Source organism: Anolis carolinensis, chromosome 3, assembly GCF_035594765.1.
Source record: "Anolis carolinensis isolate JA03-04 chromosome 3, rAnoCar3.1.pri, whole genome shotgun sequence".
NCBI lineage: Eukaryota > Metazoa > Chordata > Lepidosauria > Squamata > Dactyloidae > Anolis > Anolis carolinensis.
In genome coordinates, this window is record NC_085843.1 from 186,366,029 (window position 1) to 186,383,448 (window position 17,420).

The 17,420-nt window shown below is 41.4% G+C and overlaps 1 protein-coding gene across 1 annotated transcript; it reads left to right on the forward strand.

The window, feature by feature from the left end:
• Positions 1-5,201: 5,201 nt before the first annotated feature.
• Positions 5,202-17,190, forward strand: fbxl15 (F-box and leucine rich repeat protein 15). Its single transcript, XM_003223128.4, has 4 exons — positions 5,202-5,374; positions 8,769-8,928; positions 11,051-11,553; positions 13,880-17,190. Exons 1-4 carry the CDS (start codon positions 5,217-5,219, stop codon positions 14,067-14,069), a joined length of 1,011 nt encoding a protein of 336 aa, XP_003223176.3. The 5' UTR covers positions 5,202-5,216; the 3' UTR covers positions 14,070-17,190.
• The last annotated feature ends 230 nt before the right edge of the window (positions 17,191-17,420 follow it).

Below are 17,420 nucleotides of genomic sequence, written 5' to 3' on the forward strand. Positions count from 1 at the left end.
GTGGGCCCATCCCACACATCTGAATAAAATCCCACATTTTTTGCTTTGAACTGGAATATATGGCAGTGTGGACTGCAATTCAGATATCGTGGGAATTTCTGCCTTGATAATTCTGAGTTATATGGCTGTGTGGAAGGGACATAGTGCTATTTGAGGTTGCATTAAAATCTGTGTTACACAGGTGACATCTACTGGTTGTGCCTTCAATAGCATGTGGGTTACCTCTGATCCTTAGAACAGGGCTGCTTAAACTTTTTCCACTCACTTTCAACGGAGACATTTTAAAGTGATCCCAGTCATGTAGGTATATAAAACAGATATAAAAATCAAACATTTGCTGAAAATAAAGGTTGTTTTTCCTTTTTGTGGAATACAACTGAAGCATTTTCTGCAGAGTGTACTATGAACACTGAAGCAATGTTGCTAACAGATTGATGTAAATGAGTGGATTTCAGAAACCTTTTACTGTTGCTAAATTTGTCATGACCCCAACATTGAGCTAAGGGGTCCCCATTTGGGGTTAGGACTCACAGTTTAAGAAGCAATGTCTTAGAAGATCTATTGCTGTTTACTTATTTTTTCATTCTTAGTATCTGAAGGCTCTTTCATACCTCCAACTTTAAAGATAGAGAAACACGTTTAAACAATATTTTAAGTATAAAAACATTTTATTGTTATCTTGCAATTTTTATTTCATGTTAAAACATATTGGAAACCTCCTTTTCATTTTGAGGACATAATCCAGAGCTTAAACAGTTGGAAACCCCCATCACAGCCTCCGAAAAAAAGGTAAGTGTGAAGAGGTCCATAGTTGTGGTGAGAAGATAGGAAGGAGGAAGGGGGGAAAGCAGGAGTTTTGCAACTAGATACAGGCAGTTCTTGACAAGATAGCTTCTGTGGGTTTGCTCTTAAGTTGAATTTGTATGTAAGTTGGAACAGCTACATTTTTATGTGTATGGTGTTTTCTCACTACTTCACGGTTCGCTTTTCGCGGATTCGCTGTTTTACCGTGTTTCAATAAACTCCAAAAGAATATTATAAATAATAAAAAATTACAATTTACAGCCTAAAGAAGGGAGGAAGGAGAAGCTGAAGGGAGAGAAAAGGAGCCCATGCGGCAATGGGAGAAGGAGGCAATTTATCAACACACGATTGGTTGATAAAGACTTAAAATACTATATAACTACTAAAATAAGAAAGTGCAAAAGCTGGGTTGCAGTTAAATGTCAAGAGAACCAAGATCATGGCAACTACACCTATTGATAACTGGCAAATAGAGGGAGAAAACGTGGAGGCAGTGACAGACTTTATATTTCTAGGCGCGAAGATCACTGCAGATGCAGACTGCAGCCAGGAAATCAGAAGATGTTTACTTCTTGGGAGGACAGCAATGGCCAACCTTGACAAAATAGTGAAGAGCAGAGACATCACACTGGAAACGAAGGTCCGCATAGTCAAAGCAATGGTATTCCCAGGACTGGCCCGAGGAAATTCGAAGGGGTACGCAAATTTTTTTTTGCGCCCCCTCCCCTGCGCCGCAGGAGGCGTGGCCAGGACTGGCCCCACCCCCTGCGCCCTAACCCCGCCTCCAACGCTGGGCAGCCACGCCTCCCGCGGCGCAGGCGGCATGGGAGGCAGGGCCAGGGTGCGCAGCGCAGGAGGCCGGGCCAAACGTGGCCCCGCCTCCTGCGGGGCGCGCCCTGGCGCAGCCAAGCTCCGGCAGTTCTTCCAGGCCGCAGCCTGAAAGGACTCCTGCTGCAGTGGGCGCGCGCCGTGGGAGGCGTGGCTGGTCCCGCCTCTCGCGGGGTGCGCCCTGGCCTGGCTGCGCCATGGTGCGCCCCGCGGGAGGCGGGGCCAGAGCTGGCCACGCCCCCACGTCACATGGCCCCGCCTCCGCCAGGTGTGGCCCCGCCTCCCAAGGGTTCAATAGCGCCCCTGGGAAGGTGGCGCCCAACGCGGGGGCGTGGCCAGCGTGCCGTGTTGGGCCGGGCCTGGGTATTCCCCATAGTAACCTATGGATGCAGGAGCTGGACCATAAGGAAGGCTGAGCGAAGGAAGATAGATGCTTTTGAACTCTGGTGCTGGAGGGAAATCCTGAGAGTGCCTTGGACCGCAAGAAGATCCAACCAGTCCATACTCCAGGAAATAATGCCCGGCTGCTCATTGGAGGGAAGGATATTAGAAGCAAAGCTGAAGTATTTTGGCCACATCATGAGGAGACAGGAAAGCTTGGAAAATATCACGATGCTGGGGAAAATGGAAGGAAAAAGGAAGAGAGGCCGACCAAGGGCAAAATGGATGGACGGTATCCTTGAAGTGACTGGGTTGACCTTGAAGGAGCTGGGGGCGGTGACGGCCGACAGGGAGCTCTGGCGTGGACTGGTCCATGAGGTCACGAAGAGTCGGAGACGACTAAACGACTGAGCAGCAGCAACTAAAATAATGTATAAATATTAAAATAAATATAGCGTCGCTACTTCGCGGATTTTCACTTATTGCGGGTGGTCCTGGAACGTAACCCCCGCGATAAGTGAGGAAACATTGTAACTCCATCCATCCGTCTTTGAGAAAGGTTAATACCCCTGTGGTGTTTGCTGTGCTGTCTGTGCATCTGTTCAGAAGATTTCACCTCAATTTCTGTCCCTGTGACAATTGGATTTTGAAAAAAAAAATGCTTCTTGTGGAAACATGGCTTGGCAATTAAGCTTCGATGGAGACCCCTTTTCCCCATGATAACTCTTTGAGGAGTGAATTTCCCTTTCCTAGGGGTCTATTTCTCTCCCTTTCTGTTGTCTCACTCCCGTTCTTAACTATGTGTAGTTTGTGAGTCAGATGTCTATAACTCGGGGACTGCCTGTATTAGGAGACTTGTAACAGACGAGGGAAGGGATATACTTCAATAGACTGATGAGATCCATTCAGACAACAAAATGCACGTTAATGGACTACCATTGTAGCAATGTGACTGGAAGATAACAGTTGCCCATGGATTCTGTACCCATGGATTCAACCATCCATGGCTTGACTAAACTGTATAAAAAAATTAAAACGCAAGCCTTGATGTTATGGTTTTACTATGCCATTGTATATAATTGAGCTTGAACATCCATGGGTTGGTTTGAAACCAAATGATAGCAGAGGCTAAGTACAAAATGAATCAGAAAATTAACATATGGTTTGTTTATCCAAATCTGCCACCTAGGCTGGATCTACACTGTATATAATTGAGTTTCTGAAGCCAGATTATACTATGCAACATGATTTTTGTTCCTGGATTATAAATGTCATTTCCTAATTGATATTTATGCTAGAACTATAATAAAAACATGGGAAAAGATTATTAAATTTTCCCACTTAAAAAAGTTTTTGCAGGACATCATGCACCAATTTTTGCCATAGTTATTCAATGACTATCTTGAGCAGGGGTCCCCAAACTAAGGCCCGGGGGCCAGATGCGGCCCTCCAAGGTCATTTACCTGGCCCCCGCCCTCAGTTTTATAATATAATATATTGTATATACATATAATATTGATAATAATATTATAATGTAATACAATAATACAACACTAATAATAATACCATATAATAATATTAATTATATATTCTATATTACATATAATATTACTAATAATATTACAGTATAGTGGTATAGTTCAATATAGTAATATATAATGCTAATATTGTGCTATGCTAATAATATAATATATTGTATGTACATATAACTTGTAAGCCACTCTGAGTCCCCTTTGGGGTGAGAAGGGTGTGATACAAATGTAGTAAATAAATGCAGTAAATAAATAAATAATAAATAAATAAATTTTAGACTTAGGCTCACCCAAAGTCTGAAATGACTTGAAGGCACACAACAACAACAACAACAACAACAACCCTAATTAACTTGATTATCTCATTGGCCAGAAGCAGGACCACACTTCCCATTGAAATCCTGATAAATGTATGTTGGTTAAAATTGTTTTTATTTTTAAATTTTGTATTGTTCTTTCATTGTTGTTGTTGTTGTTGTTGTTGTTGTTTTTGCACTACAAATAAGACATATGCAGTGTGCATCGGAATTTGTTTGTATTTTTTTTCAAATGATAATCCGGCCCCTCAACAGTCAGAAGGATTGTGGACCGGCCCTCAGCTTAAAAAGTTTGAGGACCCCTGATCTTGAGTCTCAACCAAGTCAACATAGGGTTGCTGTGAGTTTTCCGGACTGTATGGCCATGTTCCAGAAGCATTCTCTCCTGATGTTTTGCCCACATCTATGGCAGGCATCCTCAGAGGATGTGAGGTCTGTTGGAAACTAGGCAAATGAGGTTTATACAGTATAGTGCAGGCATGGGCAAACTTCGGCCCTCTGGGTGTTTTGGACATCAACTCCCGGCTGTTAGGAATTGTAGGAGTTGAAGTCCAAAATGTTGTAGAAAGAAGGGAGAGATAACAAGAGAGATCCTTCTGAGAGGCCCAAAAAATCCGGTTTATTATTTCAGCTGAGACTCTGGAAGTGGAATCTGTTCCAAAAAGCAAACCAGAGCCACGATCAAGGCGTGGACTGGCCTTTTTATACATTTTCAGACAAAGAACATGCTTTTACATACATCTCGTCATTAGTACGTCACTTCACATGCTTACATACATGGGCATAAATATGCACAATCAGCATTTTCCTATCTAAGCACTCTTAAACTTGTAGCAAGTCACAGACACAAAGAGAAATCCATCAAGAGGCTTACTTCTGCCTTGTCAAAAGGGAGGGGGAGAAGTCACTCTCCCTCCATTCGCATACCTGGCACTATCTCGTACTGGAATGAAGAAGGCCCCCCTTCTCCCCCCTGTCCTGTCAGCCTGTGCATCCCAAAAATCTAACACAGAGAGAGAGTTTGATTTTTCTACATTTCACTGTTTCTAATGTGCATACAATATATGTCTAAAAATCCATATTTTCCGTTCCTCATCAAAAACGCCCGGAGAACCAAAGTTTGCCCATGTCTGCACTATACTATGTAACACTATTTTTGTTCCTTTCATGGTAAAGAAGCAAGAGCTGTATTTAGGAGTCAGGAGAGGGCTCTGAATGCTCATCTTCGGGTTTCCTGCTCCCCCCCCCCCCCCCCCCCCAATTTCGGCTCTCATGACATGATAAGGCTGTTGTAAATACCAGAGTGAACCAATTTTGGTTCTGAATTCTATGGGCTTTGATTCGGCTTCACAAAATGGCGGCGGTGGCGGCGGCAACGTGTAAAAGACGCGCCGCTCCCTTTGCTCGTGACGTCACGTCGGCGACTGCAGCGGAGCCGAAGTCTGAGTCTTGGCAGCGGCGGCGGCTGAGAATGGAGCTTGTCGGCGGCCGGCGGGACCCGGATGTGGCCAGGTAAGAATAGCGAGAGAAGGAGGAGGGGAGCTTTCCTTCCTTCCTTCCTTTACTGTGGAAGCCCAGCGCTTTCAACCAGGGTTTTTCCGAGTGAGTGGATTGGAAACGCCTCCCTCATTTCGCTGCAAAGGATTCCAGTCTCCTTGCAGTCCCTCAGCCACGCGATGAGTGCCCATGCCTGCACTATATTATGTAGCATTATTTTTGTTCCTTTGATGAGGTTGAAAGGTCTTTTCACAAGCACAAGCAGTCCGGGTTTTCTTTTGGGCCTTCTTTTCTTTGCTCCAGGGCAAGGGCTGCAGTTGCAAAGCCAAGACACCGGGCTGGGTTTTGAGTGATCCAAAGGAGGATGAAAATGGGTGCCTGGCCTGAAATTGGTCCTCTGCAGGCCCTGCAGGAAGCATAGAATTGAAAGAGACCACAAGGGCCATCTAGTCCAACCCCCTGCCATGCAGGGAAAGCACAAAGCACAATCAAAGCACTCTTGACAGATAGCCATCTAGCCTCTGTTCAAAAGCGTCCAAAGGAGGAGCTTCCACTGCGCTCCAAAGTAGTCTTTAGTAACCTTAAGGCCCTTCTACATTGCCATATAATCCAGATTATCAAAACAGATAATCCGCATTATCTGCTTTGAACTGGATTATATGAGTCTACACTGTCATGTAATCCAGCTCTTAGCAGATACAGTAGAGTCTTACTTATCCAACACTCGCTTATCCAACGTTCTGGATTATCCAACGCATTTTTGTAGTCAATGTTTTCAATACATCGTAATATTTTGGTGCTAAATTCGTAAATACAGTAATTACTACATAGCATTACTGCGTATTGAACTACCTTTTCTGTCAAATGTGTTGTATAACATGATGTTTTGATGCTTAATTTGTAAAATCATAACCTAATTTGATGTTTAATAGGCTTTTCCTTAATGCCTCCTTATTATCCAACATATTCGCTTATCCAACATTCTGCCGGCCCGTTTATGTTGGATAAGTGAGACTCTACTGTAATGTGAATTTTATATGGCAGTGTAGAAGCAGCCTTAGGGGGAGCCGCAGTGGTGCAATGGATTAAACCCTTGTGCTGGTTGGACTCCCGACCTGAAGGTTGCCAATTTGAATCCACAAGACAGGGTGAGCTCCCGTCTGTCAGCTTTAGTTTGCGGGGACACAAGAAGCTACAAAGATACAGAATTGGGGACTCCTGACTCGACAGCAGTACATGTGAAAAAGATCTAGGAGTCCTCGTGGACAACAAGTTAAATATGAGCCTACAGTGTGGTGCGGCTGCTAAAAAAGCCAACAGGATTCTGGCCTGCATAAATAGGGGTATAGAGTCTAGATCTAGGGAAGTCATGCTACCCCTCTATTCTGCCTTGGTCAGACCACACCTGGAATACTGCGTCCAATTCTGGGCATCGCAATTGAAGAGAGATGTTGACAAGCTGGAAAGCGTCCAGAGGAGGGCAACTAAAATGATCAAGGGTCTGGAGAACAAGCCCTGTGAGGAGAGGCTTAAAGAACTAGGCATGTTTAGCCTGCAGAAGAGAAGGCTGAGAGGAGACATGATAGCCATGTACAAATACGTGAAGGGAAGTCATAGGGAGGAGGGAGCAAGCTTGTTTTCTGCTGCCCTGCAGACTAGGACGCGGAACAATGGCTTCAAACTACAGGAAAGGAGATTCCACCTGGACATTAGGAAGAACTTCCTCACAGTGAGGGCTGTTCGGCAGTGGAACTCTCTCCCCCAGACTGTGGTGGAGGCTCCTTCTTTGGAGGCTTTTAAGCAGAGGCTGGATGGCCATCTGTCGGGGGTGCTTTGAATGCAATTTCCTGCTTCTTGCAGGGGGTTGGACTGGATGGCCCATGAGGTCTCTTCCAACTCTACTATTCTATGATTCTATGAGAAAAGCCTTGCAGTAGGATGGTAACATATCTGGGCATCCCCTGGGCAACGTCTCTGTAGACGGCCAATTCTCTCACACCAGAAGCGACTTGCAGTATGTTCTCTGGTCGCTTCTGACATGATTAACAAAAGCCATGTAATCCAGAACATCAAGGCAGAAAATCCCACAATATCTGCTTTGAACTGGGTTATCTGAATACACACTGCCATATATTCCAGTTCAAAGCCGATAATCTGGATTTTCTATGGTAGTTTAGAAAGGGCCTTAGTGTTGCTCTATGAAGAAAAAACAGGCACTCATGAATGTTTCAGGTGCCTGGTCCTGACAACACATTGGAAGAATTGAGGCATCAATAGGATTGTCTTTAAGGAAACGGGAGACTTTCCTGGATAATACTGGTCTTTTGATTTATTTACTGGTAATTTCAAAACATTTATTTCCAGAATCTCAGACCAGTGTACCGTAAAGGTCTTGTCCAATTAGTCTTGCTACTGCTGTTTCTTTCTCATTTTAATATTTTTTACAATTCAGATATGCAAAACAATTATATAGTTATCCAAGAAGAACACTATGTAACAAAAAAAATCCATTCATGTTTTGAAAGTGTTCTCCCTGTTTAATTGTGTGGTACTTAATTTGAAAGGAGTTGTTCTGCCCCAGAAACTTTGTTTTTTGGCTGCCACAGATTTGTTGAATTGGTTGAGACTCAATAAGATATTGAAAAACTATAGCAAAATGTGATGCAAGATGTCCTACAAAAACAAAGTTTTTGCAGTTTAATAAACTTTCCCCATGTTTTTATGATAGAACCAATTAGGAAATGACATTTATAACCCAGGAACAAAAATCATGTTACTAAATGTAATTTCAAAATATTCATTTCCAGGAATCTCAGTGTGGAGTACTGTGAAGGTCTTGTCCAGTTAGTCTAGCTACTGGTGTTCTTGTTTTAATGTTGTTGTTTTTTAATTCAGATAAGCAAAAAATGTATATATTTATCCAAGAATAATAGAACATACAAAGATCTTGTATGGTTATTTGTTTTAAAAATGACACATCTGCATTTCACCTACTACAACTACAAGCTCAACAACTAAGTACCTGTTGAAATGCGGATTGTAAACACAAAAATAAAACACATGAGTAAACACACTTGCCCAAGCCACAAATCCAATAGACAAAAAAAGCATACAAATCATTAATTTACAAACCTCTTACTTTTTACTTGATGGTTATATCTCTTATTAATCTACTCTCTTTATATGGTATTATATAGCCACACTTCTACTTTTAATGACACTTTTCATAAATCCCACAATTCACGAATGCACCCATTGTTATTATAACAAAGTCACAAAATAAATCCCAGTCTTTTAAAAAGTTGGATAAATATTTTCCTTATTCGCCCTAGTCAGTTTGACAACTAATTCACAAATCTTTATTGGTCGTAACTGCTGTCTTGATCCATTTTGCTTTTCTTCCCTGCAGAAAGCAGTTTCTGGACCTGCCCTGGGAAGATGTCCTCATTCCCCACATTCTCTCATTTCTCCCTCTGAGGCAACTCTTGAGCCTACAAAGAGTCAGCAAGGCATTCCAGTCGCTCATTCAGCTTTATCTCACCAATATGCGCTGCTTTGATTCGAGCCAGGTATCAGAAGTAATGTAACATTTGATAAATTCTTGCCATTTTTTTCATATGCAAAGCAGATGTTGTTTACAACTAAATTTAAACAAGCTGGAAGTGAGCAGTATTAGGTATGATCACTCCCTAGTTCTCCAGATCATCACTGGAAATGGATGAAACTGGCTTTCAGCATTAGTTTCATTCAGCAATTGAAATAATGTCGAAAGAAAGCTTAATGTACAGAACGGTTTGATTAGGAAAGACAATTCAGTCTATCTTTGTTTCCTCCCAGATATCTGACCTAAAATACAGCTTGGGAATCATCATTCTTTAGTATAACAACTGTGTTCATCATTGACCAGAGTTCTCTGGAGAAATAAGCTGGGCCTAATCAGTTGGTGCAGACATGTGATGTTTAAAACTTTCGACTTGTGCATTCTCACTGGCTTGTTGATTAAAAACAGGGGAAAGAATGGTCTTCTTGCCTTATAACAGTGGTTCTCAACTTGTGGGTCTCCTGATGTTTTGGCCTTCAACTCCCAGAAATCCTAACAGCTGGTAAACTGGCTGGGATTTCTGGGAGTTGTAGGCAAAAACACCTGGGGACCCACAGGTTGAGAACCACTGCCTTATAACGAAGTGGCATTTGAAAGTGTTCTGCTTCTGCTTTGCTTTTTTTTCCATACAGGGATGAAGGCATAGGTATCGCTTTCAAAGTACATGAGACCCAGAGCAGAAAGGTACAGGCAGTCCCCAAGTTACATTCAAGATAGGCTTGTTCTTAAGTTGAATTTGTATTTTAAGTTGGAACAGGTCTGAGCTGCACTGCTAGCAGGTGCATGCGGGGAGTGCTGTAGCAGCAAAAAACACACTCTTTGTAATTTGGCCAAAAAGAGGTACACATTACAGTTGCTATGTGCTTAGAATTCCTTCTTTAAAAACAAAATGTTAGAACACCAAATCTTCGAGCAATGGAGAGGAAAACGAAATAGGTAACCTTTCCCTCAAGGACCCTCTCCTGTTTATTTTGCTTCAGCTTCCTTGGTGTTATAGAATGAATGAGCTTGACACCACTTTAACTGCCTTGGCTTAATGCTATGGAATCCTGGGGGCTTTGCATGGTCCTTAGCCTTTCCTGTCAAATAATGCTGCTGCCTCACTAAACTACAAATCCCAGGACTGCATAGCATTGAGCCAAGTCAAGTATAGTGGTGTCAGACATGGAGCAAAGCAAAGGGGAGGGGAGAGACCCAGGGATGTTTTGTCTCGGCACTAAGATTTCATGGCAGGGCAGGAGAGGACAGGCCCATTTATAACTACGAGTTCTACGTAAGTTAGATGTTTGTAACTCGGGGATTACTACCTAACAGATATGTGAAACTGACGGTTTTATTATTTCATGCAAAGCTTTTCATGTATGCTTATTTTACAGAAGGTAAGCAGAAATGTTTCCACTTGACCATTCTTTTCCCCCCAAACCATCCATTCATTTATTTTTGTTGAATTGTTTGATGGCTTTCTCTTTAGTTCCAGTGTGAAGGTTTCTTGTCACAGCCGTTGCTTTAGGGCAGGGCTTCTTAAACTATTCCACTTGGTACCCCTTTTGGTCCAAGAAATGTTTATGTGACCCCAGGTATGTAGCTATATAAAATAGATACAAAAATCAAACATTTATTGATAATAAATCGGCATTTGCAAGACTTGCTAAACAGGCTGATTTTCCCTTTTTATGAAATGCTGCTGAAGCATCATCTGCAGAGTCCACTGCACAACAGGTTCATGTAAATGTTTAAAACGATCATTAGGTGAAGTTTAGAAAACTTTGCCTGTTACCAAGTTTTTCAGGACCCCAATATTGAGCTAAGGAGATCCCATTTGGGGGTGGGACTCACAGTTTAAGAAGCCTTGCTCTAGGGAATATTTATGCTTTTGATTACACCATCTAAGCTGTTTGATCATTTGTTTTTGATACAAAAAAGGATTGTAGAGCACTTTACTACAATAATTAATAAGACAACCAAGTCTAAATGCCGTGTCTTCCATATACCATTCCTAGAATGGGGATGGTAAATGGGTCGGAGGGGAGAATTGTGGGCAGGGTTTTGAGATGCTGCTGTAATCCATTTTATGTTTTTATTTGTGGCAGGTTGGAGCCCACATTCCAAAAGCTGCATTCTGTATTCTGCTGAAAGATAATGAGGTGCTGCAACAACTTTCTGTGCAGAACTGTTCTGACTGGCTATCAGACAAGGAGCTTCTGCCTATTATTGGCCAAAACCACCACTTGCAACATATTGACTTGAGTGGTTGCGCGCAGCTGAGCAGGCATGCTCTGGTGGCTATTTCTCTGAGCTGCCCCAATTTACGCCGGCTCTCTCTGGCCCATTGCGAGTGGGTGGACAGTCTCTCTTTGCGGAGCCTGGCTGACCACTGTAAGGAGCTTGAATCTCTGGATCTTACAGCCTGCCGGCAGCTGAAAGATGAAGCCATCTGCTACCTTGCCCAGAGGTGCCACAAACTGAAATCCCTCTCATTGGCTGTTAATGCAAATGTTGGTGATGTAGCAGTAGAGGAGGTTGCCAAAGCCTGTCCTGAGCTGGAGCACCTTGATCTTACAGGCTGCCTGCGGGTCAAGAACAACGGCATTAGGTAACATAATACTGGGAATTAAATAATTGCATGTACATATTACACTTATATCCCATTTTTCCTAGTGTGATCTCAAAGTGGCAGTTATAGTTTTATCTCCATAATAACCCTTTCAAGCATGTTAGGCTTAGAAAATGTGACTAGCTATGTAATGGTTCTTTATAGCTAAATAAACATAATAATAATAACAACAATAACAATAAGTGGAATGTTCAGCACTAATTTCCTGACTACCATCTGGATCTGTCTACACTGCCATATAATATAGTGTAATTGCATTGAACTGCATTAAATGAGTCTACACTGACCATATAATCCAGTTTCCAACTGCATTATATGGTAGTGTAGATGGGTCTATAATGGACAGAGTATAAACCAGTTGGAACAGGTAGCCTATGGTTCTCCTGAAGTTGCTGAACCACAACTCCTGTGAAGTCCTGCCAGCATAGGCACTGAAGGATAGTGAAAGTCTGCTACCCAAGAAGGTTGGAGGGATACACATTACCATTCCCTTATCATAAGTCTTACCATTGACAATAAAGGGCTTTGACAAACCTTTAAGTAAAAATTACTTTTCTCCACAATAAGGAGGGCTCGTTTTTTTAAAAGTCTATCCATCAGTAGGTATGGGTGTGTATGTGTATGGATGTGTGTGTATATATATATATTTGCATTCTGTCCAATGAGTGTTTCTCATTATCCTGTCCCCTCAGACATATAAATTCACAATATAAGATGTATAGAACGTACAGCTGACAAAAAAAACCCCCAGAGCTTCCATGAATGCTGATCTTACACAGCATTTGGCCCAGTATAGTGTAGTAGCACCATATATGTAGCACAGTGGTTCTCGACTTGTAGGTTTCCAGATGTTTTGGCCTTCAACTCCCAGAAATCCTAATAGCTGGTAAACTGGCTGGGATTTCTGGGAGTTGTAGGCCACAATATCTGGGGACCCACAGGTTGAGAACCACTGATGTAACAACTTGGTTGCTTGAATAATGTATTTATGATGGACTGACTGTTAGCTTCATAAAGTTTATCATCACTTTGCCTACTGATCTGTGATCCTTGGCCAAATTTTCCTACAATCTTTGGTTCTGCTCTGTCGCCTACATTTGCACACAATTTGTTAATTGTCTACAATTAACAAGAAGTTCTATTTTGGTGTGCCATCAATTTTCTCTGGGGGTCCAGAACAAAACCTTTCAATTTCTTCTTCTGTTGTTGTTGGATAAACCTAGGTTATGGCTATATTGATAGATCTTTTTCTGAAGTGTTATTGATAAGATTCGGTCAAACTTTGCATTATATCCTCACATCTCTCCTCACTGTTAATTCTCATCCCTGTTCTTAGAGTTTCATTTCCTAACTATTATTCAAGCATACTTCAAAGTGCTGGTGAGGACCTATAAAGCACTATGCAGCTTGGGTCTAGGCTATTTGAAGGACCTTTCTGTGCCTTTTAGCCCACCACCATCTTGGGCACCTTTGGTGGGAACAAGGAAGAGAGGCTTCTTGGTGGCTATTTACAGACTTTGGAACTCCCCCTCAAGAAAGACTTAGGGCCCTTCCACACAGCCATATAACCCAGAATATCAAAGTAGAAAATCCCACAATATCTTCTTTGAACTGGGTTATCTGAGTCAACACTGCCATATATTCCAGTTCAAAGGAATTTTATTCAGCTTTGTGCAAGGGGACCATGATGACTCCAACCTTGCTCCTTCCAAGCCAAAATGCTGTTATGCCATTAGGCTTTTGGAAACTGAGTGTGATGGGCTTTTTAATGATGTGCTTTTTAATGAATGTATATAGTCTTTTACAAAGAACAAATCTTGCTAAGAGGACTCAGTGATAGGTTCACCTTATGGTTACCTTAAGTCCGAATTGCCTTGAAGGCACTAAACAACGTAGTCTTTTAGTAAATTTTAACATTATGAAGGCATGTGATGGATTTTTAATGATGTGCATTTTAATGAAGATATATAGTCTTTTCCAAAGAACAAAGAGGAGTCTGTGATAGGTTCACCTTAGGGTTTTAAATAGTGTTTATATTTATACTTTATTGAAGTTTTTGTATAGTTTTTAATGTGTATTTTAAAATATGTTGTAAGGTGTTTTAAATTCTATTACTTGGAAAAAGGCGGGATATAAAGGTCTTCCTCATTCCTGTTACCTGAACAGCCACTGGAGATGGTAGGGACTTCTACATATAATTCTTATGCAATTCTCCCAGGATAATATGGTGCTTTTCTAGAAGATACTGTTGATGGGACAATTGCTTTCTGACTATAATTCCTGACATTTCACATTTTTTTTGTAGGACTGTGGCAGAATATTGCCCAAAGCTACGGGCTTTGAAGGTGAAGCACTGTCATGACGTGGTGGAATCCAGCCTAAGCATCTTGCGCAATCGTGGTGTGGAGCTAGATGTGGAATTTCCACTGCAGCGTGCCCTAGTTCACTTGCAGGATGTTGTGGGCTTTGCGCCGTTTATTAATCTTCAGATCTAATGAGAGTACAATTCAGTGGTGCTTGGAGACTGTCTGCATCTAGAACTGTCAGAACTTCTGCTGAAAAGCCCACAAGGCAGAGGGTTCCAGTTCCATCACTGTATCGGGCTACAAAGACTCCTTGTAGGAGACTGTGTGTGCTGCAAAAACAAACTTAGTTGTATTATGATGGACTGAGTGTGACTACTATATGCATGAAGATTCATTCTGGTTAACTGATAATACAATATATATGACTAGGGATGGGTGCTGAGTTTGTTACTATTGAAGTGGAAGCAAACTACAAACAGTCGCATAGGTGCTAATGTTGTTTTACTCAGTTTTATGTGGGTCTCCACAGATAAGTGCAAATCACTTTGGGGAAAATGGTAGAAATCGAATCTGAAGCACAGCTCACTAGTTTGTTAGCAGGCAACATTTGTTTGAATTTTCTGCTTTGAATTGAGAGCTGGAGTTTGCCTGCTGAAACTTCCTACAGTATTGAAAAAAGGTCTTTTATTTACCTCTGCAGTTCCCTGTTTTTGTGTGTAGGGCAGAATAATAGATGTTCATGCATTCTAGAGTACTGAAAGATTTCAGACCTCAATATTGTTCTGCTTTTAAAAGTACAAGAAACACACTTCTGTCCCGGTGTGTTGTGTCACATGTTCCCTTTGTCACTGATGAAGATGGCCATGTGTGAGCTGCAGACCAAAAATAAGCCCATTTGAGGTAGAATTTTACTTAGAAAGTACAGTTACAGGTTACTACAGCTAGACATCGCCGGTACTGACCACTTCTGAAAGATGACACCATATAGTGTCTGAGCGAAGCTAATAGAACTAGTATTCAAAATGCAGGAAATCAGCTGGATTCTAAAATCCTAAAGGGAAGCACAATAATGGATATTATTTTCACTTTCTGGTAGACGAACATGATCACATTATGTATACCTTTTAACACTGTTTGGACACTTATTATAAAACAAGTAAACCCTTGTGAAGAAGAGTACATAGACATTTGTGGTGGCAGCAGCATCTACCTTAATTACTGTAGATTCTGTCTCTATACAAGAGGCCAGGCTGAAGCTAAATTTCCACCTGGAAAGCTCCATGTCACAGATTAGTAAGACATTGTCCTAGCTCAGTGGTTTTCAAACTATGGGTCCCCTGATGTTTTGGCCTACAACTCTCAGAAATCTCAGCCAGTTTACCAGCTATTGGGATTTCTTGGAGTTGAAGGCCAAAACAACTGGATACCCACAGGTTGAGAACCACTGTTATATTGCATCGTTGCACAGGATGCTAACATAGCTGAACTACTTTTACTCTACCTGTACATAGGGAATTCTGCTGTTGCAGTAGTGTATCATTCCTCAATATTTTCTAATCTAGACACACTAGCTCCCCGAATTGTTCTTCATAAGACTTGCTTTCCAGACCTTTCACCATTTGGTTTCCCACATCTGGACACATTCTGTTCCCAGAACTGCGCTATATTCCAGTATATCTTTGTTTATTCAAAAGACGATGTATCCTATGTGAATTCTTCTTTGGACAGAATGCAGATATACTTCATATAATGAATTCAGAGACATAGCTGGACCAGTATGCTGAGGGCTCTTGTAGCACCTTTGAGATTTTTGTTTGTTTGCTTTTGAAATATTAGACTGCTTCCTTACTACCTAACCCTCTTCTCTCTGGAAATGCTATAGCCTGGAACCTAGAACTTAAGTATGGTAGAACACTGGATTTTTGAAGAACAACCTGGTTATTACTATGAACTTGAAAGGCTGTTGCAGATGGCTTGCATTTTCTGAACACCAGTGACTACCTGTAAATTTTTGTTCGTGGAAGGCTTTATATGACATTTGCTGATCTGGGGGATTTAGATAACATTAAGGTTTGAGGAACATCCATAGTAAAATCCTTTAGATGGAATAGAAAATCTCAGTGTATTTGGCCATTTGGAGCTGTTACTGTAAGTGAAGTCTGTCTTAATGTAGAATGCCTCTAATTTATGCCAGTAAATGCTCAGTGCTAGAATTATGAGCTAGTCATTGGCGTCAGAAATGCAGCTGCCCAATAAATTGGCTCTAGTAGCACTTATCCCCTTCGCTGTGAAGATTTCTGTGGGTTAAACTCATGCTTCTCATCTGTTGGACCTAAGGCTAGTATAAATAGCAGACTAAATAAAATTCTAGTTACACCAAAGGTAGATCTATTTAAATAAATAAATCTTGCAGTAGTGCTGTCTTGATAGCTTGGGTTCTTTTCAGTGGATCTGCTTTAGTTGAACCGAAAATAGATTAAGTCCAGTGACATGAACTAAGGTAGATTAGTTTTCCTCTGCTCCCACAATCTACTTTGCATAGGTTGTAACGACTTATCTCCTTATTGTGTGCTGGCATGCATATTTTAATTATATTTGTTATTATTTCTGTGAGACCTAAGCACTGCATGACAAAAGTGCCCTCAGACACTTGTGAGGATTTTTTCAGATTCTAATCTTAGTAAGAAAAGACATCTCCTTCATCCAAAATACTTTTGTTAGGTCATGAACCTGAATGCCAAAGTACGAAGGTCATAAGGTACCACCATAACTTCAGGTCAACTTTGACTTCAGTGCAGTTCACAACCTGCCTGCCTTAGGGGGTACCTGAGTGTTTATTTTTAAGAGGTTAACTGTTACTTGAAGCTCATGTGTTGCTTATTTTAGAGATGCCCCTCCCAGCAAATTATTCCTGGGCAAACAGTTCTGAAAAACTTCAGATTTCCTCTGGGTGTAGGCCATGAAAGCTTAGGCCAGATATACTGCAAGTTAATGGAGAGGGGCAGTGCCTTCTGAAAGACTTAGGGGATTCACTTAGTTTCGTTGCAATGTTATGTGCTGAACAAATTTCTTTGTGTCCAATGCAATAGACAATTCCTTCATGGGAAGGGAGCAGAAAAGAAATGACGATAATTTGACTGGGCTGATAGTCAAATGTGAAACCTTTGAAAAAAATAGAATCAATTGTATTAGTTTTGATGAACCAATACTTGAAACTGGCTGCTGTACTTCAGTTTGTTAAATCTGTATCAAGAAATAATGGAAATCAAATAAATAGAATCTTGTCCATCTTTGTGGCAACATCAGTGAATCCTAGATATCTCCTCTTTTGTGTGAAAGGAACACTTGGAGCTGCTTTGTACTAGTGTTGTGAATTTATATGGAATTGCTATTTGTTTCTGTATGTTCCATTCATATGGACCCATTTTTGTTTTTGGGCACCACTTCTGAAAATGGACTCCTATACAAATGTCGTTTTGTAAAAAGTCCGAAACAAAACAAATATTTTTGTGCCTGCCAAGGCTGCAGGTCCTGGGAGAC